Consider the following 21,565-nt stretch of genomic DNA (forward strand, 5'->3'; position numbering starts at 1 on the left):
TTCAGATATTCTCGAGATCTTCAATCCAAAGACATTTAGGAGCTGTTAAATGGGCTGATTTTCTCTCAGTGTCAATTCAAGAAAAAAGTGTTAATTGATTTTGAATAAGGTCATGTAGTCCAAAGCAGTGTTTTGTACGCAGCACTTGCACAGATTTGTGTGTGTGTCAGTGGCAGCACTTTCACACACCTGGTGTGGAGGAGCAGCACTCATAGACTAGACTGTTTATCAAACTGTGGATACCACAGCTCTGTGGGAGGGCATCTATGACTTTAATTTTTGGGGTGATTGCTGCTCTGAATCTAGAGTTACCCCAACCAAGGAGAATTGTACTTAATGATGAGATCAATTTTAAGTATTCAGTGTTAAATCTTCCTGCATCACACAGGGCAGGTACCGGTTTTGCTTTGTCTTAACCAAATTAGGCACAGCGGAACTGAGGAGCCCGACTACCCTTTATTTTTGGCAAAAATCAAGCTTCAGATTTTAAGTTTTGGTTAGAAGCTGTCTCATATTGAAGTTTCAGCACTTTAATCAGGAAATAGCAGGGGGAGGAGAGAACTGGCAGGGCTTGCTGTGTTTGTGGCTCTTTCTGGGCAGCATTTGCCTGACTGGAGCTGCATTTTCAGCAGAGAGCAGACAGACATGTAATGCAAAGGCTGGTTCAAGGCTGGCACTGCACACCAGTGCTGCTCTGAGAACCAAGCCTGGGTCTATCTTGGTAGGAGGACATCACAGAAATGTTATATGTTTGATTTCTTCAGAGCAAAAAAAAAGTCTTGAGGGCTTTCTTCCTGTTTTAGGTCAGTTTTAGCGAGTGTTGCTTAGGCTTTCTTTCATCAAATGTTCTTTTATTTCTCTGGTTGTTCTTCCATTTTGATCACATTTACAGTAATAATGTATTTCTCCCTCCCACTCCTCCTACTCAACAGCCACACACAGATAAACAAACCAGCAGGTCAAAAATTATCAACAGCATTGACGGTGATAAATGTTCCACTTTGATTTGGAGCTATTTTGCAATATGGGGTAACACCTAAATGAGGTGGATTTACTCAGCCTGGCTGTGACAGGCCCTGGATCTTTCACAATACAAAGCTGGGTATCACTGAAAAGGTAATTTATTAATGGGTTTATTCCTTATGTATAATTTGTTGGCATGTGCTTCCATCTGTTTGGAATGCTGGGCTTTCTGCTCCCTCCACTGGGACAATATGTCTGGTTATGGTGGTGGTCTGTCAAATTGAATCATTGAGTTGATCTAGGCAGGAAAACCCAACCAAACCTTTCCCTTCTTTGCCTCCCTCAGGCTGGATCATTTCTGGCATTCATTTTACATTGTATTCCCACAAAATATTGCTTTGGTACAGCTGAAGAACAAGTGAATTACTGAGCAGGTTTGGGGAAAATGAGCAAAGGTTTGCGAACACTGGATGCTCTTAAGCTGGAACTGGATATCTTGGAGAAAGAAAAAGAGAATGGGGCAAGAGCAGTGCAGGATTTAACATTTACAATAGAGATGCTTGTGAAATGCATTTTGCATAACATTTTGAAATACCAGTGTGCTGAGAGCCTATCTGGCTGTGCTTGTTTTTACAATTAAGATTTCATTAGAATTAGTAAGTCTTGTTGTCTTTCTTGAACTATGTGGTTTTTTTCTCTCCAAATGTGGTTTGTTTGGTTTTTTTTTTCTTCTATGTGGAAAACTTGTTTTTAGTGCAAATTAATACTCCAACCAGAAAGTGCTTTGTCTGGGCATACCTAGGGAGTAATTAGGGCTTGGAGCCCTGACAAATTTGGTGGGTAAGCACCAAGGAAATTTTGCATGCTTTTTACCAAACATTTTCAATTATTGCAAAACCCCATAAATCCGTGAGCAGAACTGAATCTGTTTTACTTCAGGGTGTTCCTGTTCTTAAAAGCCTTGACAGAAAGCAGAAAATTTATGTAATTCTGAGCAATCCTTTACATGACCATTACAACCCCCTCTTTTACACAACCTTAATTCTTTGAAGTAGCTGAATTTTATCCATCTTGGCCTCAATCTGCCTGATCTAATAAAACCCTACAGCGTTATATTGCATATTGTCCTTGTAAAAACTTACGGCTGCTCTAATAGCAAACACTTGCACGTGGCACCACGACTGAGCTGCATCTCTTTCATTCAGGTTCAGAAGGGGAGGTTCGGATTTAGCTGCAAAATCTGCATATGACTAAGAGTCAGGAGACATGTCCAACATCCCCCACCCCAGCAGTGTGAGCAGCAGGGCTTCTGGAGAACTGCTTGTTCGCACTGGCTGGGGGTGCAGCTGGGCCACGCAGGGCTTTGGGACGTGGCAGCTCTGGCAGCTCCTCTCTGTGCTTTTCCCTGGCTCGACAGAGCAAGGCCACGGAAAAACCTGGAGCACCCACTGTGCGGGCCCAGAGAGAGCACCTGAAACTGCCTCTCCAGAACCAAGAAGAGACGTGGCTATCCAGAAATATTTTTTTCTGTGTTTTTCACTGCTTTCTTATTTATTTATTTCCCCCAGTTTTTCAGAACGTTGTTTTCTTCTTATGTGACTTTTACCAACCTGGGTGTCACATTTTCAGTGACATCCAACCTGCATCCCTTTAACGTGGCCTGGTTTTCGGCACGGGGGCTGCAGTGCTGTGCCCAGCCTGGCAAATCCATCTGAAACTGCTGACATGTCAAACCTCGGTGGGATAAATCAGAGCTGGAGTAGAATATGAATTCTGTGGTGGTTTTTGGTTTGTTTGTTTTTGCTTTTGTTTATCTCAGAAAATTATGGCCATATTTTCTTCAGTCATTTGGTTTTGGTTTATTTTTTTGTTGTTTCAGTGGTGGCACAGAGTGTTCATTCTAAGTCAACATTTTTCAAATTTAATATTTTGAAGCTAGACACCTGAAAGCCAAGTTTAGGCACTCCAAAATAAGGCTTAATCCTCATTAGTCCCCAGTGTGTGCAGCTCCCATTGAAATCAATCAAATACAGCTTTCCATACTTCAACGTGATTTTGTTATGATTAAACAGACACTCATAAAACTTGGACAAGCTGGAATCAAGTTTCACATGAAACTGAATGGACATTTTTTCCTTAATAGGATCCTTGTAATTAGTGATTACCAGATGCATTTAAAACGTGTGAAATGCCTGCAGGAATTGGAATTAAGAATGGGGGAGGGATGCCAAACACCTCAGATCTTCTGCTGGCAACCTTTCATTTCAGATTTCTGCTCTGCACATGGACGAGGAGGCACGATTTCTATAAAATGTTCAGCTGTGGTGTCACATTAAGCTGATGTTACCAATAAAGGAGTGACTCGTGATTGAAAACTTATTTGCTTATAAATAAAAGGCAGGTTTAGCTCTTGATGGCTCCCCAGTTTGTTTCAGTGGTCACATTGCTGTCCTTACCAAAGGTCAGTTTTCTAAGTCTAGCGACTGTCATAATGATGCTGTTTGTCACTTGGATCTAAAGAGAAGAATGAGGCTTCTGGGCTCCTTTTGTGATGAACTGGAGGTGTCCCACACAGCCTGAAGGAACATCCCCGGGGCTGTCCCCAGACTGCAGCACAGGAGCAAATGACTCCTCTGGATGAGGCTCATTCTTGGTACCATCTGTTCTCCCACTTGTTGTGGAGAGATGCTGCTTTATCACATTTGGAGTTTTAACCTAAAACCTCCAGTTCTAAGGGATTATCTTAATGTGGACTGTTTGCTCTTACCCTGATGTGTGTCCTTTTCTCTGGACGAGCTGTTTTTTGGGTTTTTTTTCCTTCTCTCCCTTCTCTTTGGAAATTCTGTGCTGGACAGTAACTGGTCCTGACCAGAGGGAAGCTTGTTAGGAGCTTGTAGAGGGCTTGAACAACACCCTCGTGCTCAATAACTTACACATGGCTCCTTTTTTTTCCTCTCCAAGTGATTTAGATCAGAGTCCTTACTCAAATTCTCTTCATTTTGGAGTACTTTTACCAGATGCTTCCATGAATATTCTGGAAAATACGAGGGCATGCTTGAACTCTAGAGTATTTAAGATGATGGATTCTTTTAGGAGGAATAATAAAAGCTCTTTCTGCAACACTTGCAATGTTCCTGCAACTACTGGCAGCTTGTTCCTTGGGTAGATATTTACCCCCACAGAGACTGTTATTGCTCCTGCCCTTGCAGAACTGTGGTTGGATGGAAGAGAGGATGGTGCTGGGAAGGAAGAAGTAGATTCCTGGCTTTTTGACAACCATTTATGAATGAAGAATAAAATAGAGATACAGATGAGACACCATTATCTCTACTCATTGTAGTTGGATACTTAACTGTTTCTTCTTAGTTTGTTAATCTTTTTATTTCCCCCTTAAAGTCTGATTTTTTCCCTCCCTGTTCTTAATAGAGTCACTGTGAGCAGCTCAAAAGGAAGAATAAGGATGCAGAGGATCGTCTGGAGTTGTGCCTCCATCAGTGTGTTGAGATGGAAAGGTATTAACTATCTTAATGGTACATGGAGAAACTTCTTTTATTTTTATTTCTTGAAAGGTAATTTACTTTGCATTACTGGAAATCTGTAGTTGGGTGTTCCCTGTGTGTCCATGTATCTTCCAGAGACACAGGTTAATACTTTTCTTTCCTGCTTTAATCTGTACTGTGGAGATCTGTTTAAATGTGTGAAACGTGGAAATTTTCTGTACCCAGAAGAGCAAAATCACAGGGAATAGTGTAGCTTGGAAGGGACCCCTGGGGATTGTCTGGACTGATCTCCTGCTTCCAGCAGGGCTGGTTAGGTCAGGTAAATCAGGGCCTGTCTGGGTGAGTTTCAAATAATTCCAGGTATGGAGATTTCACAACTTCTTTGGGCACCTGCTGCTTCACAAACCAATAATATTTCTACTCATAATACTGATACTAAGTATTAAGTGCAGTGTATGGATTTGGGAGAGAGAGAAAAATTAAAAATTGCTTTAAGGTAACTGCAGATTGCTTCGAGAAGCTTGAGAAATAATATCCTACCCTTCTTTCCTTCTGTAAATAAATATTTTGTGTCAGGTTAGTTTATTGTGAAATAACTGAATGGAGAACCTCTTGGGAATTCCCATTTATTCAGGACACTGTGAGCTGTTGCCAGTGTAGTTTGCCTCCAGCCTGTTTCTGTGAAGGGAGGGAGGCACCAGGTTCCCGTCTGTTGATGACATCCCTGGTGAAACCCTGTGCCGGTCGCTGGCAGTCCGAGCCCTGGAATTGTGACCCTGACAGCCATGCAGGGACATTCCTCTGCCTCTCAGCATCCCCTGCCTTTCAGCTTGGCTGCCTCACAGCTGCCACGGGCGAGGAGTTGGCCTGACTTAACAGAGCACCTTGTCCTCCATCAGCTACTGTGTGTTACATTTCCTGGCTGTGTTCCCAAATGGTTTTCATCCATTCATTCTGCTTGCGCTGGCAGTAGGTCACTGAAGGTGTCTCAGGTCTGCGTGGGAGACACAGATCCAAAATGAATCATGGACTTGTTTTCCTCCAAAGGTTCAGCCCAGCTGTGAGCCCAGGTCAGTAAGGCCTTGGTGAAGCATCCACATCCTGGCCAAGGCTGAAGTAGGAGGCAGAAATGGGCTGTTTGTGGTGATGCCTGATTCGAAAAGAAAGAATAGTGATGTAAAGGACCAGTTAAAAATGCCAACCATGCAACTGCATTGCATCAGATCACAGTTTTCCATAGAAACCAGTGCATGTAAGATATGAATAGACCTGTGGTACTTAAGCTGTGTGTGTAGGGCAAGCAGTGAGTCCAGAAAGGGCCGTGGGAGGGAGACCAGTTCAGAAAAGCACATACTGAGGATAGGAAAGTGTCCTGAAAAGGGTGCAAGCTTTTCTAGGTATTGATCTTCACAGAAAAAAGAGCCAGCACTCGAAAACATATAGATCTGTCCCCCTTCTCCGTCTTTTAACTCTTAGTTTTCAGTTCTTTCAATGCTTTCCTGCCACCTCTCCCCAGCTTTCTGCATGTGTGGTTTTTAGTGGGGGAATCCGTGTGCTCACAAAGCACACACTGCTTGGTGGCTCTGCCCGGCCCAGCTTTCCATGACCGATTTTCATGCCAAAACTTCCATTCCCTTTCACTGGTGATCCACACGCAGCTACGTGAGCCCTGGGGGATGAGTCTGGGTGACCAGTGCTCCACTGACTGCTTCTCCAGAGAAACAGGCATCTGCAACTCACTCATGGCTCTTTTAAAGCCTCAGAAAGTTAGTGGAAATAATTTGTCTTTCCTGAGATTTGAACTTGGCCCAAATGCTGTCCATCAGGAAGACATTCCATTACAGTGTTGATAGGATAATTAAGGAGAAGATCCAAGTGAAAAGGGAATGGTGCTATTTTCCTGATGTACAAGCTGTTCAGGGTACAGAAGTGAGGCAGTGGCATGGAAACCCAGTCCCAAAGGACAGTCCCAAAGGACAGGAACTTCCCTTCCAGGCAGGTAGGGCAGCAGCACCCTGGGATCAGTAACATGTCATTTAATGCAAACCAACTACTCATGGTCGTCTTGCATGTTGCAGGTTCCTGAGGGGGGTTATCAAACACTGAGAGACACTAAGTGCCTTTGTATCAGTACCTTTCCTTCTCTCTTCACTGACTCAGGATGGACTATAAGTGCAGCTTCACTTAATCACTGGGCCCTTTTTTGGGTTTTTTTTTGGCATATTTTCAGAGAAACCAGATGTGTTTTCATTAAGAACATGCACCTCTTTCGTTGTCATTTGTGTAATTCTTAAAATTAGGCAAAACTATTAAAGAATAATTGTTTCTGTTCGCATTAACAGCCCACAGCTTCTCCAGATGTGGCATTTGACAGCCAAGCAGCTGCTGGCTATTAAATGTGCCTTAAAAGCCCCATTTCTTTGTCGTAAAGGGAGCAGGAGTGTAGGGACGTTTATGGGGTGATAGGCAGATGTTTTGGCTACATCAGACTGGAGCGAAAGTTAAAGTGGTTTCTCTGTTAGAGTCACAGCGAGTACATGTTTTAACCCATATCATACACCTTGTCTTCTGGAGCTCTCTTCTTGAGGCTGCAGTGGGATTGTTTCTAATCTCACGCTTACCTCCAAAGCAACAGCACTTTTTTTGCAGCATCTGGAACACCTCACTCTGCAGTTCTGCCAGGGAGATCTCAGTTGCTGCCTGGCTGGCTTTCCACCTATGCCCTTGAAACACTGGGTAAATTTTTGGGGGTGAAACTTAGGTTAAAAATTTAGGTTGGAAATAATTCGAGATAATGTGTTGCCTTTTTTTTTCCCTAAACTTTCCTTTTAAGTATATACTCAAAATCCTCAAAGGCAGGTGTTCTTTCTGTGTCTGTACCAGCACAGTATGCTTTAAACCCAATAAACTATTTTTGTAGTGGTACATGTGAGGTGGAACACAGAACTTGTGGAGCTAAATTTCAAGTGTTCTGGCTCAGATTCCCAGGCCTAAACTTTGATGGAGACCCTCTTGCTGGGTGTTGAGTACTGGAATAACACCGCTGATCCTTAGGGAACTGCACCACATTGTAACTATTATTTATCTGCTAACCTCTAAGAGCTTATGAGGCTGCAGAATTTTTTTCTGTAACAAAAGTCTCTCTGTCTTCTTGGCAGAATTTTATCCTTCCCATTGCTTATTGAACCGGAAATTCTTTAGTCTTAACAGGATAAGTTTTTAATATAAAAATCCCAATGTATTTACATGAAAAAAACCTGTAAAACTGAATTTGAAGAGAGCAAAAATCCTTTCAAATCATATGGAGCTTTAGAGAATAGGCTAGTTCTATAGATACACCATCATTTTTAAGAATTATATCCCTAATTTTATTGCTATTTCTAGTCCAAGTTAGATTAAATATTCTGTAATTCAGTCTCATACTCTCCCATATTCTACAGGCCCTTTTCTGAACTGAAGTGCATGATCATAAATAGGGGAAGTATGAGCTGGAACGGTTGGTCTTGAAATTTGCCATTTTTTAATTTATCCAGACCAGTTCATCCTCTGTAATTCAATGCAGAAATTTATTTCTTTCCATGAATCTGCTCCCCAGGCTTAGCCAGGCAAGACTTCTACATCCCAAATGCCCACCCAAGGGGATGAAGCACGTGTTTAACCCTTAGACTCTGGAATTCATTTCCCGTCAAAATCTGACTCCGTGGTGCTGGAGTCTGGCTGTAAATCCTGGCTTAAACCCCTTTTTCACAATTGTTTATGGTGTGTATTTGTGCTTTCACCAATCACAAGAGAATGGCCCGGGGACACCAGCCTTGAAATTAATATTTCAAATAGAATTACATGCCCTGGGTATTAATACTGTGCAATAAATGCCTTGGGATGTGTTGTAGGTATGTCCAATGTCGCCTCGTAACTGCTATGAGTGAGGAATAATGCCAGTTTCCAGTGAAAACCAGGGGGAGCCAAGAGCTCACAGATGGTACCAGCAGCAAAGCTGGGACTCTTAAGGGCTTGGACCCGGTTATTTGATAAACTTGTATTTCTCAGCCTTCAATCTGTGCTGCTACAAGCCCAAAATATTTGATTCATCATATTCTGGCTCCCAGCTTAAAAGTGGAATTGCTGTAAAAAAGTATGCAACCATTAATAAATAAATAAAAATAATTATTTAGAGCATTATACATACTGTAATGTTATAAATAATGTCAGTAATTATAAATGGGCCAATGGAGCCTAGAAATTGAAGTGGCACAAAGGTGTCCCATACAGAAAAAAGTGAAAACTACATTGAAGGCAGCTGGAAGAAATGAACACATGGGAGAAACGAAAACACCTTTAATGGGGTGCACAGTCAAGTTCTGCATGGATGTGGCAACTTGCAAACCAAAGGGAATGTCTTACTCTTGGAGGACATGGGTGGAAGGATATTGGCTGCTGCTTTTCAGATAGGACATGGAAATCACGAGTGAGGTTGGACTCTTCCCTTTTCCTGCAAGTTCCTAAAACTTATTCTGGGAGACCAGCCTTCTTCAATACACCTATAAATTCTGCTTTCATATAAAATGTCCTAATTTTCCCCAAAAAAAGGAAATTTAGCAACTAATTCAAAGGTTACAAAGAGGAGTAATATTCTAATCTTTTGTTGGCTCCTGCATTAATCACACCATGCTATATAAGTAGGATGGGTTGTGTAGATTTTATATCTTCCTGTTCTTTAGAAAGCTTTTGCACATAGAAGGGATATACTTTATCCAATATGACCACATGAAAATGCTTTTAATATTCTCTGATGGTCGATTTTACAAAATATTAAAAAAATGTATCTCCCAAATTTGAAATTATTTCCTTTTCTGTTTGTTAGGGGTTTTTTTTTTCCAACATATTGCCTATTTGCATAATTTAATTATTAAAACCCGAAACACCCCATATTAGAAAATGTTGGCAACAGCACAGAACAGGAAAGGTCTTAACGGTACAGAAGTGCACCTGTGAACTTCACAAAACCAAAAGCAGCTTTGGAAATAGTTTTCTGCAGAAGCTGAGTGCTGTGTGCCCTCTAGAGCTCATCGGGGGAAGCTCTGGCAATCAGCAGGAACTGTCTTGGTCTGGAGTAGCTCCTAATCACGAGTTCCAGCACTCAGACCACCTGTGTGCTTGAAACTCCGGATTCTAAATTGGATCTGCAAACCAGATGTGATTAACAACAAATAAATATCCTGCCAGCTATCAAAGTGGCTAATATTAAAATGCAGGTAAATGGAGTAACAGTTTCTCAGTCTAAGAACTGAGGGGAAACCAAATGCACCAAGAAATCCAGTCAATGAAGTGGCTTTCTGACTTTTATGATGGTCTTGAAACACGTGGATATTATGGAGCAGCAATGGGTTTGTAGGGATTGGAGCCTTTTGTGGTTCCCTTTCTTTTACCGTGGCACAGCCGGGTCCTGCTCTCACCCAGGCACTTCTGAGTGCAGAAAGGAGACTGCAGAGAGACAGGCTGGGAGCAGCCAGAGGTGAACAGCATTTACAGCCACAACATCAAACTCTGGGGAGGAGAGCAGAGTAATGAACCCTTTCTGGCTGAAAAGAAATACTTAAAGCCAACCTCCATCTTTATGGGGTACTTCTCATCTTGATTCATGCTCTGATCTCAGGAGATTGTGGTCACCCATCTCTGCTGACTGTGGCTGAGCCAGCAGCAGAGATGAGTGCAGCCTGCCTAAATACTTGCTGCTGCACTCCTGCCAGATTGCTGCCCAGCTTTTACTGTCTTATCCTAGGTGTTGCTCCTTTATTTTGAATATTTCTTTTAGGCTAATCTGCTTTATTTCGCCCAAAAGAGTTTACAAAACACTGTCTCCTTCGACCAAGTCGGATTGTGCTACCAGCTGAGGATGGTGAACTGCAGGAGAGAGTCACTGCTGCTGTGCTGTGGCTTTTCAGTTCTTCTGAGCAGCCTCAAAAGTACTGAGGGCTCTGCACTGTTATATATCTGATTGTTACACAGAGCAATCTCACACTGGGTCAGGCATGGGAGCCCAGATGGGCTGGAGATGCTGTTTTCCAGGGAAGTGCACTGGAGTGCTTGGTCCTGCCACTGCCTGAGGTCTGGGAAGCTCAGCACAGAGTTGCTTGGAAAAATGCCACTTGCGGTGATTTATCCAGGATTTTGCAATATTTAGCGAGACACAGAAGGGCTGGATTCCTTTCCCAAGGTTTGTTGTTTTCCCTCTGCGGTTTTCTCCCAGTGCTGCTGCTGGGGCTCACCTGCCACCCACACACCGCTGGGGCTTTGGAAACTGCCACGAGCCTCCCGAGCAGCTGCACCACCATGGAGTCCATGAAAACATGCTTGGAGAAGGTCTTTCTCTTCATCCTCATGGCTTTGAAAGGCAGTTATGGCCATGAAATTCCAGCTTGTCCAACTACTAGGTGGCAAGTCAAAGAACCCCCCAGATTTTGAGTTTTACTGGTCCTTACATGCTGCTGTTAGTGTTTCACTGTAGTACCTCTGCAAATGATTTTTGCATCCATGCCTAATGTAGACATATTTCTGTTAGAGTCTCTGTGTTTTAAATATTGAGAATAAAATGAATCCTGCCATGCTACCAGCATGACATTCACCACACTTATTTACTGTTATTATTAGGATAGATTGGTTTGTTTATTGGGTAATTTTATCAATTTTGCTTCAAGAGTTTCCTCAGAACCTACAGTGCAATCCTTGTCTAAACTGCAAGTAGCATAACTAATGAATTCTTACTGCTTTCAGTTTTTCTGGTAGCTTAATTGAATAACTGAGTATTTTCTGCCTAAATAAAGAAGTTAGTGACACTTTTGAGCCTTGCAGTTTGCTTTCTGGTCACGCATTAGTTACAATTAGAGTTGGATTAAGCTGATTAGGAAATGAAGGTCTGGGCTTTCAAAAGAGCTGAATATTTCTTGATAACTTGGGTTGAGCGAGGACATTTGGGGGTTCCTTTTAATTATACCTCACTCCATTTCCTGAAAGTCACATTCCCCCATTACATTGTATCAAGTGAATCAGCCCCAGTTGACAGTTCTGTGAATTTGGAGCCCTCACGTGCACTTAAGTCCTGTATGTCCTTAGCAGGGAGCAATGAAAGAAATGAATTTTACCACCAAATAAACACCATTTTGTTGTTAATAACTGAGCAACCAGTTTTGCAGTTCCAAACCAATTGAACTATTTTGATTGCAATTTATTTAAAGTTGAATTTAAAATTCTTGAAACTGCGTGTGAGTGGGTGGGGTTGAGGACACGTCGCAGCCTTCATATAATCCCCAAAAGGGTCGCTTTGGATTTTGTAGGTGCAATGTAGTAAAATTCATAAAGACGGCTTATATAACTATTTTAAATGAATTTCTGCCCCAAAACATTGAGATACTGCCCGTGTGACAGTGTTTTAGTGCTCTCTGCTTGCACACCAGGAAGGAAGGGAGCAGGAGCTCAGTGCAGGAGCAGCTCTGCTGTCTCTGTGCTCACAGTCAGGAGGGAGCTGAAAAATTGACCTGCTCTTTACTCCAAGTTTTGGTGTCAAGTTTAACGTTGCTTTTTCTTCCTATGCAGGTGTGAAAGTAGAGAGCTGGATGTTGAAATAAGGAACCTGATAGGGAAGAGTAACACTTCCCAGTCGTGTGAGGACCCCAAACCTATTGCACAAGAGAGTCCGAACCCTCAGAGAACTTTGTGTTCCCTTAAGGTAAAGGCACTGTGCTTTTGCAATGTTCATCTGCCAGGAAGGAACATTCAGGGGATGTTTCCTGGGTGACTTGGTTATGCATGAAACTTTTGGATTTCTGAAATGATGCAATGAACTTGTTACACATTTATTTTTCCCTGATATAGCTACTTTCTGTTAGGAGGAAGATTGGCTGAGAAGTTACATTTTATAGTGCTTTAAAAGGTCAGCTAAACCCGCTGATGATCCACTCTGCAGCCACATGTGCCTTTTGGATAACACAGAGCCCTGAAACTGTATAACCCCAAAACCACTGTCATTTCTTTAGGTTGTTTGGTAGTTCTGGTTTAACTGAGAATGAGCAGAGGTGTGTGGGAGAGAGATCTTTGGAAGTGTCAGAAAGGCTTTTAGATGAATAGGAAGGAAGAAGGAGGATGCTGATGATTCAAACCCACACTCCTGTGGTATTGCAGACAGAGAATTGTCAGCCACCTGCCAAGGCCCCTGTCTTTGCCTGCAGTGAAGCAGCAGTTAACAAGCACGACAGAAACTTGTTCTCTGGTTTCCCTCTCAGTTTCTCTCCTCTCCCCTGAAATAGTGAATGTGGTAGAAGGACAAAAGGAATTTCCCTGTTTCCTGGAATTGGGAGCAGGAGGAGTGATTAGGCTCTGAATGCCATCCACCTGCAAGGGGTGACACACTTACCTGCCTGTGTGACACTCCCACGGGCTGGGGGAAGGAAACCTCTGAAGGCTGTGCCCCAAGGCATGATGCAGGAAATCGGGGAGGAGGTAAAACAGAGATGACTCTCTTCTATGAAATCCGAAATTATACAGGGCTCCTTTCACATGCAAACCGCCAGCTCCAAAATGAGTCATGACCTCGGGGCATGAAACCGAGCTGAGCCTAAGGAGACACCCCAGGGTCAGACCAGTGGGATTAGAAACAGCGAGAGGGAAGCCACAGGGAGGGATGGGGATTCCCGGATGCAGGGGGAGGAATTAGCACGGTGAAACAGAAGCCAGCCCAGAGTCAAGGAGCATCCAGCTTGGAAACGACAAGCCACAAATGAGCTGTGGAAACACCTGGTTCCCCACGTTAGGCTCCCTCCAGCAGAAGGAGAATAGGAAAGGATTTGGGGAGGAAAAAGAAAGGATGTGCTTTACCTCAGCTGTTTCTGTGGGGTGCTTCAGTGCTCACCCAGAACACCATGGCAGTATTTGATCTGTCGTGCCTTTCTCTTTACATTTATGGCACTTTTTTTTGCCTGTGTGAGATGTGTGGTTTTCACAGCTTAAAGGAGGCTGGTTTATGATATTTCTGCACTAGAAACATGCTGGGTATTTTTTATTTATACTTCTAAGTCAAGCAACTTTTCGCTTGGCTGGTTGCTGAGCTGGACTTAAGTGAGTGACAGCTTGACAGTAGTGATGGGCTTCAACAACCTCAGTATAAGACGTTAGGAGCACATGTCTCAGATTGTGTGGTTTGGAAAAGGAGGTCATATTTTTAGCACCTAGTAGACTTTCAGTTATGAAGGTTATGAAATACTATTTGAAAAAAAAAAAAACCACACCAGAAAATGTCAGTTTGTGAAATTAGGTGCTGATTTAGACTTAAAATAAAGGGAAAACAGTGTATTTAGGAGGTAGGAAAAAGTTAATAATGAAACAAATCGTGACCTTCCATGTAGTGTTGGTCATTCATCAGGAAGTTTTTTGGCAGAGCCAGCAAGTTGTTTTCATTCTGTAACTTTTTTCAGGAGGGAAGAGTACAAATTGCACTCTGCAAAATGGCATTTCCATCTGGGCTTAATTGCTTTCAGGACTTACCTGAAAATATCTGTAAACAGATTCTCCTTCTCACTAGGATTTTTTTCACAGGAATTTATGATATTAGTGTGCTTTTAAATGCAAATATTTGAGAGAGATAAAATCTAGGTCTGCAGAACGAACCCATTCTCAGCACATCCTTCAGCCTATGATTCCTTCAGCTGTAGTGCTTTAACTGCAGCTTGTCAGGATGCTGCATTCTCCACTCTGGGAGAGGGAAAAGGTTTGCATCAAAAGACAAATATTACCCAAAAGTACTAATGTAGAATATATTGAGTATATCTAGTGCCTGATCAAGATTTTGAACACAGGAGAGATGTTTTCTGGGGGAGGTGAGGGTGGATAAAGTTACCAAATAGGAAGGGATGACTGGCAGTGTGTGAACATAAAGTAAATTTGCAGAGATACCATATTTATAGGATCCATTGGTAAAAAAAAAAAAGGCCACGATAAACTTTCAAGCACCTGAACTCTTTTGGGTGTGAAGTGAGAGAAAAAAAAATTCATTCAAGGGCTGTCTGTACTCACAACCACTGTGTTACAAACCACAAAACAGCCTGTTTGCTGCAGTTCCAAATGCTCACCCAGTTATTGTTCCACAGAACCGGGATTTTCATCATCAGGCCTGAGTTTGCAAACGCTTGAGTGCTTGAGTGGTTGGTGGCTTGAGCCCTTGTGGTTGGTCTCCTTGGCACTGGTGCAAACCAGTGGATAAAGGAAATGCTGAAACATGTTCCTGAAACAAAGGAAACGCTGTGCTGCATTTTACTTACTCAGAAACCACGTCTTGCTCTAATTTGATCTGGTTGGTTCCCACCTATCAAGACACGCGTTTGCATCTGCACATGTTTCTGTGTCAGAGCGAGTTCCTACCTGAGCAGCACAGAAGGCTGAGGCTGACACACTTGCTGAAGGGACAATCCCTTCCCAGCACACTTCTGTGGTGAAGCACACAGACCAGGCTGGGACAGGAGGAGGTATGTTCTTCTTCTGGTTTAGGAGCTAATTTTATTCTTCAACCAAAATCTCTCACTTCTTACCATTTCACCACGTGCACCAGAATGGAGAAAGGGGTTTGTGATGGATACTGTGGCAAGCACTGCTGGCATAACAGCAGCTTCAGGAATAGAGCCAAAACCAAAGCTCAGCCAGCACATAAGCAAACAGAAGGTTCTCCAGAAGCCACCAAATTTTAACCCAAGTAATCTCGGAGGTAATCTAATTTCTCCAATTATACAACTGAACAGTACAATAAATAGAAAATAAAAATAAAAAAAAAATCCCCAACAAACCTCACAGCAGATACATGATCAGCTAGGGGGAAAAAAAAGGAAAAAAATTACTTTTGCATTTTATCATCATCAAGGAAAGTTCACATTTACTTGCATCAAACCTTTTAATGGGTCTTGGTTTCACTGCACTGAACAGACTAAATTTTCAGAAGTGACAAATGGCTTTCATTATCTTAATTTATGAGTGATATTTTGTAATACTGTAACAGAAGGCAGTCCAGAATTAAGATTAAGATCCAGCACTCTGAAAATGGGAGCTTTTATCTTCTTGTGGTGCCGATGTTTGGAGGATTCGGTGTTGGCTACAGCTCCAAGGCTTTCATTTTTCTCCCACTGCAAGCTTCCCAAACATGGCTAAAAGGCTTTTACACTCAGAAAGCTCAGGTCTTCCTAGAATACAAACTAAAATATTTCTCATTTTTAAACAGGGTGGTAAAAAAAAGCCCAATGTCAAAGCTGCTACTAAAAGAAATTACATAATATTATAGAAATAGAAGAGAAATTAATAAAAGGCTTCTAATCAGTTCATCTCCCTTTGCCCTTGGAGGCAGGGTTTATGCTGCCACTCAGGAGTTAACTCAGGGAGTTTCAGGGGGCAGCAAGTCTTGCCTGGTCCCATTTGCTTCCTGGGAAGCTTTTTCCATACCTGGCAGACTTTTAGGTTTGCAACTGCATTTACAGTCTGACGGTCAACCGGAATTCTCAGAGCAATTTAAAACTGTGTATGTGGTTCAATGGCTTCAAACCAAGTAGAAATACCTTAGAATGTTTTTTTCTTCTTGACTTCTGAAGTCTGATAGTTGTCAAGAGCCCCTCTTTCAAGCATTTCTTATATATCTCAGGTTTCTGAAGTGCTGTTGTACAACTGAGTTGTCCTCGACTGTATTGCTGTAGACCTAAACAAATGTGGTGTCTTTATCTCTGCAATACCAACGAAAATGAAAGTTGTCATCTCCTTCTGTTTCTTTTCAGTGCTGTTAACTGTTTCTATAAAGATAGACAGTGATTTTGCTTCAACCATTCCCAGTTTTTGCTGGAAGAACACCACCACTGAAGAGCTTGAGCTTTTGTTCCCTACTCACTGACATTTAGCTTATAATCTGCAATGTTGTTACCTGGAGGGACGTGCTCCAAGACTAGTTTTGGTATAGGCACAGATAATATTAATTTGGTTTTTGGTGGGTAGGATGACTCCTATGGAGAATCTGAAATGTCTTCATTAGAATAACCTTAAAAGAACATTAAAAAATCCACAAGTTTTCTGGCTACTCCATAAACCAGGAAAAACTAAAAAGAACGTCAGGGTAAGGAGGATTTATATCATATGCAAATATCAGAAAGTAGCAGCTTTCTTCCAAATTGGGGTTTGTATCTTGCAAAAAGGAGTTGCTTAGTCACACATTGTGAACCAGAAATCTGGAATGTGGTTGTTAAATTCCAACATTTCACAGGATTGCTTTACTTTGTCTAAATCCTTTTCTGGAAACTGAAGGAAGGATTTATATTATTTTATGTCATATTTCACAGGCTAGCATTCATTCCATTCCTTGAAAATTAAATAAGCTGCTGCCACTGAAAAAAGCTGTAGACATAGAGATCCTTGCACAATAAGGAATATGATTTTTCTTTCATGCTTCCTTCTCAATTCCATTATTATTCAGAATCCCAAGACTGAAGGTGACAATATTTTGCACTTTTCTACTTCGTTCTGACTTTGTATGTGAAGTCTGTGGAAGCCTTTTCTTTGATCTCTCCTGTAAGTTTAACTTGGTAAGGTTAATCTCTTTTCCCAAATGGGAAACTAAAGAACAAGTTTGGAGTGTTGGATACCTTGAGTACTCAAGTCTTGAGTAGCTTGAAGCTTAGATCCAGCCTAAGTGTAAGACAAGTAGCAGAAGTGAAGATAAGATGTCCTCAGGAGAGGAATAACAACCCTGTCATTTTTTCGTCTTTGTGCAGCTTTTCTTGAGGGAAATAAATCAATTTTCCAATTATGGTTTTCCCCTAAACATTTTGAGGTTTGTATGGGGCTGTTAACAGACTTGGCTATTGCTCCTTTATGAGCAGGGCACACTCTGTCCTAGTGTCACTTCATAATGGTACTTACACAAATCCTTTTGCACAACTGGAAGCAGGGATAGAAAAGCCTGTGCTCTTATTTACTGAAAAAGCATATCCCCTTCCTTCCCTTATCCTTGCAACTTCCTCTCTGGGGAGATCTGGCCAGTCCATTGTGATTTACATGCACTCCGAGCAGAGAAAGAACTGCCTTGCCCGGCATATTAGTCACAAGCAGTGTGCTTCATCCTTTCTGGGAAGCCCCAGCCAGGAAGGAGGAAAAGGTTAAAATCAGAATTCCACCCCTTGTTTCTGAACCTTGGCTGCTTCCACGGGCAGCACTCGTGGATCTCCTGGGTCTTAAAGCCATTCTTCTGCTCCTTTAGCCAGCAGAAAACATCTGTTCCATTGCTCTTCTTCTTCCAAAGGTCCACAGTGAAACAGCCACTCCAGGCCATCTCGGATGCACGTGGGCAGATGGGAGTGACATGGAAGCCCCAGCAGACCCACTGGAAGTAAGTGACTTTTTTGGCTGTTCTCTGAAGAGTTTTCTGATTGTCGGGAACACCTTCAGTTGGTGCAGGTATCATGTGTGTGACTTTGTAGACTGACAATTGTGGATTCACTTTTGTGTTCCAGTGGATTCTTCTGAATGATTTACAGTGTTTAAGATCAGAAAAAAATGTTAGAAATATTTTTGGATATGGTGTTCTTAGAAAGAAAACCTCTCCTAGCATTTTTTTTTTACCCTCCAGAAGTATTCAGTCTTTTTAATTTGTTGTTGCACAAAAGGTGCAAAGTGGTTCATTTTAGTGACCCAGAAACTTCTGTGAGCAATATTCAGGCTGGTTGGTGCCGAGGGTATATATAGTTGTGAGACGTGTGAGTTGCCTTATTCATATCAATATTAATCTTAAACATGCAATTAAATATATGCCTAAGCAATTCAGCATCTGAATAATTCCATTGGCTGCCAGGTATCACTTCAGATAGTTTAAGTGAAACGTGTCTACGAACTACAAGAAGAGGGATTAAATGGAAGTCAAGGGTTCCACATTTGAGCTCAGCAGGACTGGCCACAGGGCAAATATGTGGTCAGGATTTTTGCCTGTGAAAAGACACAACAAAACTCTTCTTTGATCCTCATTGATATTTGGCACTAAATTCTCTAGCTGAAGAAAATTTATGTCAGGAGATTCAAGGCCTCAAAAGCGGTCACACTTTTATTCTGGTTTTTCATATGTTGGTTGAGGATTTAGGGAGGGGAAACAAAACTCCCTGAGCAGTCATTTGTACACAGTGTGTTCTTTTTTTTTATGAGCATGCCTCTTTTTTCCAGTGCAGTTCTCCCTCTCTCTCTAACAGATCACGTGTTTGTTTTCATGGCCATCCATAGAAACTTCTTGGAAATTATGATCTGCGACACTGCCATTATAAAAATGAGGGTTGTTGCTGTTGTCCTGCATGGGCGAACCTCCACGCTTTAAAAAACAACTGCAGCCTGATTTCCTAATTTCTCCAAATGGCCTATTTGTTTTCTGGATTGCTTGCTTTGAGCCCACTGTGCTAAAGTTTATTACCTTGGGCCTGCAAGCACTTACCAGGGGCAATGCTACTAATTATTCTCGTTCTTGTAAATGAAGGGAATTACGCCCACTTCAAGTTATGCTCAACTTTTGTGGCTTGTACTAATTGTTTAAATTACCATCTGTAAGACAATTAAAATCCAATTTTGTGTTCTGTGCCTCAGATGGTACAAATAGATACGATTTTGTTTATTTCAGTGGCTGTTTGCATAATGCTTCAATTAAAACACAGACTAAGCAAGGTTAAGGCAGATGTACGCTTCAGAATCTGCTCTCAGTAGGTGTGAAGGTACCAAAATACAAATGCAATGCAGGAAAAAGTTTCTGTTTCAGTTCCTTTACATGCACCTGCCAGGGTGGATGGAGCTTTACACAATAATCACGCCAAAAGCAGGAATTTTTGAACATTTCTTTTCTCCAGTCAAGGCACACGTTACTGACTAAAAAGAAGACTTCATCACCCAGTTCTCTGGAACAACAGATCCTCTCACTGGAAAGACAGAGACGAGAGGTAACCTTAGATATACCTCTAACCTTTACAGATAGAACCTCAAAGACAGACCTTACAATATCAGTAATGGAAGCAGGAAATCACTGAATGTGTTATCACTGTTAATTCCACTGTATTTAAGCAGCTGTTTGTTTTATCCACCAGTCCAGCAAGGCCTGTGTTCTTCCTCTGGGAGTTTCATCCTGTGCTCTTGTCAGATAATTTCTATGTGGATACTTTCTGCTTCGCATTTCTTCACAGCTTGAAGTGTGCAAGCACTTTAATTACATCTAAAATTACATTTAAAATTACATTTAAAACTAGTTCCTAGTTCTCAGGAACACTAGGCAGAGTTATATTTAGAGAACTGTTCCTGAAAACAAATGATGACTTATCGTACCGTGGCTATGAATGTAGAACAGCAGAGATTTATGTGGTGCAAAGGGCAAATTTTATTAATTATCACAGTTGTAAAGGCCAAGAAACAACTGTGAATAGCTGCCAGTGGTGTCTTGGTCACAGGTAGCAGCAAACTGGAAGCTGGTCTTTTCCTGAGCATCCTAAAGAGCGACCCTGTATCCTTCAGTTCATTTGTTTGGAGTCAAAGAAATTCTAATTGGAAACCTATTCATGGAACTTAAAGCAAACTAGCAGGGAAGTCCTTGGCCATTTAGGAGCTGCAGCTTGGGATCAGTACAGTGCTGCCAATGATTCACCTGCAGCTTATGGGGTGTTTGCATGTTTGCTGGATGTTGCTTCCTGAGTGTTCCTGTGCTTTAGCTGGAATACCAAAGCACTGGCAGACGGGCTGGAAAGCTTGCCAAACCTTAAACTTGCTTTTTCTGGAATGAACTGGCCAGATGATGAGGAGGTTGTGAACAATCATAGCTGGAGGATTAGAATGCCAGTCTATTTTTGATTTATTGACAATGTTGAAATAAGGGTTATTAACTGTGACTTCCTGGTAATTACAGCTTCTGGAGGTGAACAAGCAATGGGATCATCAATTTAGAAACATGAAACAGCTCTATGAAAAGCAGGTAACACTGTTGATGACTTCTGCTGGAATATGTATGTCACCTAAGTTTGTGTTCAAATATCACCCAGCCACAGCCATGGTAAAATCAGCCTGCAGTGCCTGCTGTGCCCATCCCCTGCTCCTCCTCATCACATATCTATTGGTTCTTGTCCCATCTCTCATGCCTGGCTTGGGAAGCCTGGGAGCTCCCTGGGGCCTTGCTGTAATGGTGGAGCTCTCAGGTAAATCCTCTGTGAATGTTGCCCTCTGTAAGCAGGGGCTATCAAGATGAGTTGTAAATAAATGCTTTTTCTTTCTTTCTTTTATATTTTTTTCCCCCCAAGATCCAGTTGACGTAGCCTTTGTTCCTTGCTTATGGCTGTGTGGCATCACTGCTGCAGCCATTATCATCAGCTGCCTAGTGAAGCTGATTGCTTACAACTTTGCCCGGTATTCCCAAACCTAAGTTGGTTCACTGACTGACACTTCTCATCTATTGCTTCCTGCTATGAGGAGGAAGTTTACAGGATGATCTCATGTGCTCGTCAGGAAGATTTTCTCTCCAGTGTTTTCCAGCAAGCTTTACTGAGATCTGAATCATTTACTGTCTCTTTTTTTTTGGTTTCTCCAAAGAGAAGAGGAATTCAAATGGATCTTCCTCATTTAAAATGGAGCTATTTTTCGCCCCTGGGTAGACACCTTGGAGGTGCTGTGCCTTTGGGAATCTCCAGTCAACCCACCCTGGTCTGTCCCTTGCTTTTCAGCTGGCAGAGATGAAAGCAAGGCTGGACGTGTCGGAGAGAAGAGTGAGCGAGCTGGAGCAGGAGAGACATCGGCAGCAGCCAGGGGATGAGAGGTCGGGAGTGCTGGGCAGAGAGAAGCCGTGGCAGGAAAAGGTAGGAGGGTGCACTCTGTCACCTCCTTTGTGCTCTGTGCTCAACACTTTCTTGCCTTTCATCGTTCTCTGCTCATGCAGGGCCGAGCATGGGCTGTGAGATGAGATGTGGTGCTGAGTGTTGTAGCCGAGGCAGTGGCTGCTGCTCTGCCTCATCAGAGAGCTGTGCACGGAGAGTCATTTCAACAGAACCTGGCAGACAGCACAGCATTAGTGTGTGCGTGGGGGG

At 42.3% G+C, this 21,565-nt stretch overlaps 1 protein-coding gene across 1 annotated transcript; it reads left to right on the forward strand.

Moving 5' to 3' along the window:
• Positions 1-1,408: 1,408 nt before the first annotated feature.
• Positions 1,409-21,337, forward strand: LOC113970759 (TNFAIP3-interacting protein 1-like; the record flags this gene model as incomplete). The annotated part of the gene is made up of 7 exons (XM_027690005.1): positions 1,409-1,483; positions 4,390-4,475; positions 12,054-12,186; positions 17,776-17,862; positions 19,355-19,444; positions 20,398-20,463; positions 21,206-21,337. Coding segments are annotated over exons 1-7 (669 nt in total), but the record flags the coding sequence as incomplete, so codon positions are not given.
• Positions 21,338-21,565: the final 228 nt, after the last annotated feature.

This window comes from Neopelma chrysocephalum, unplaced genomic scaffold (genome assembly GCF_003984885.1).
Source record: "Neopelma chrysocephalum unplaced genomic scaffold, ASM398488v2 Primary Assembly neopelma1_79, whole genome shotgun sequence".
Classification (NCBI taxonomy): Eukaryota; Metazoa; Chordata; class Aves; order Passeriformes; family Pipridae; genus Neopelma; species Neopelma chrysocephalum.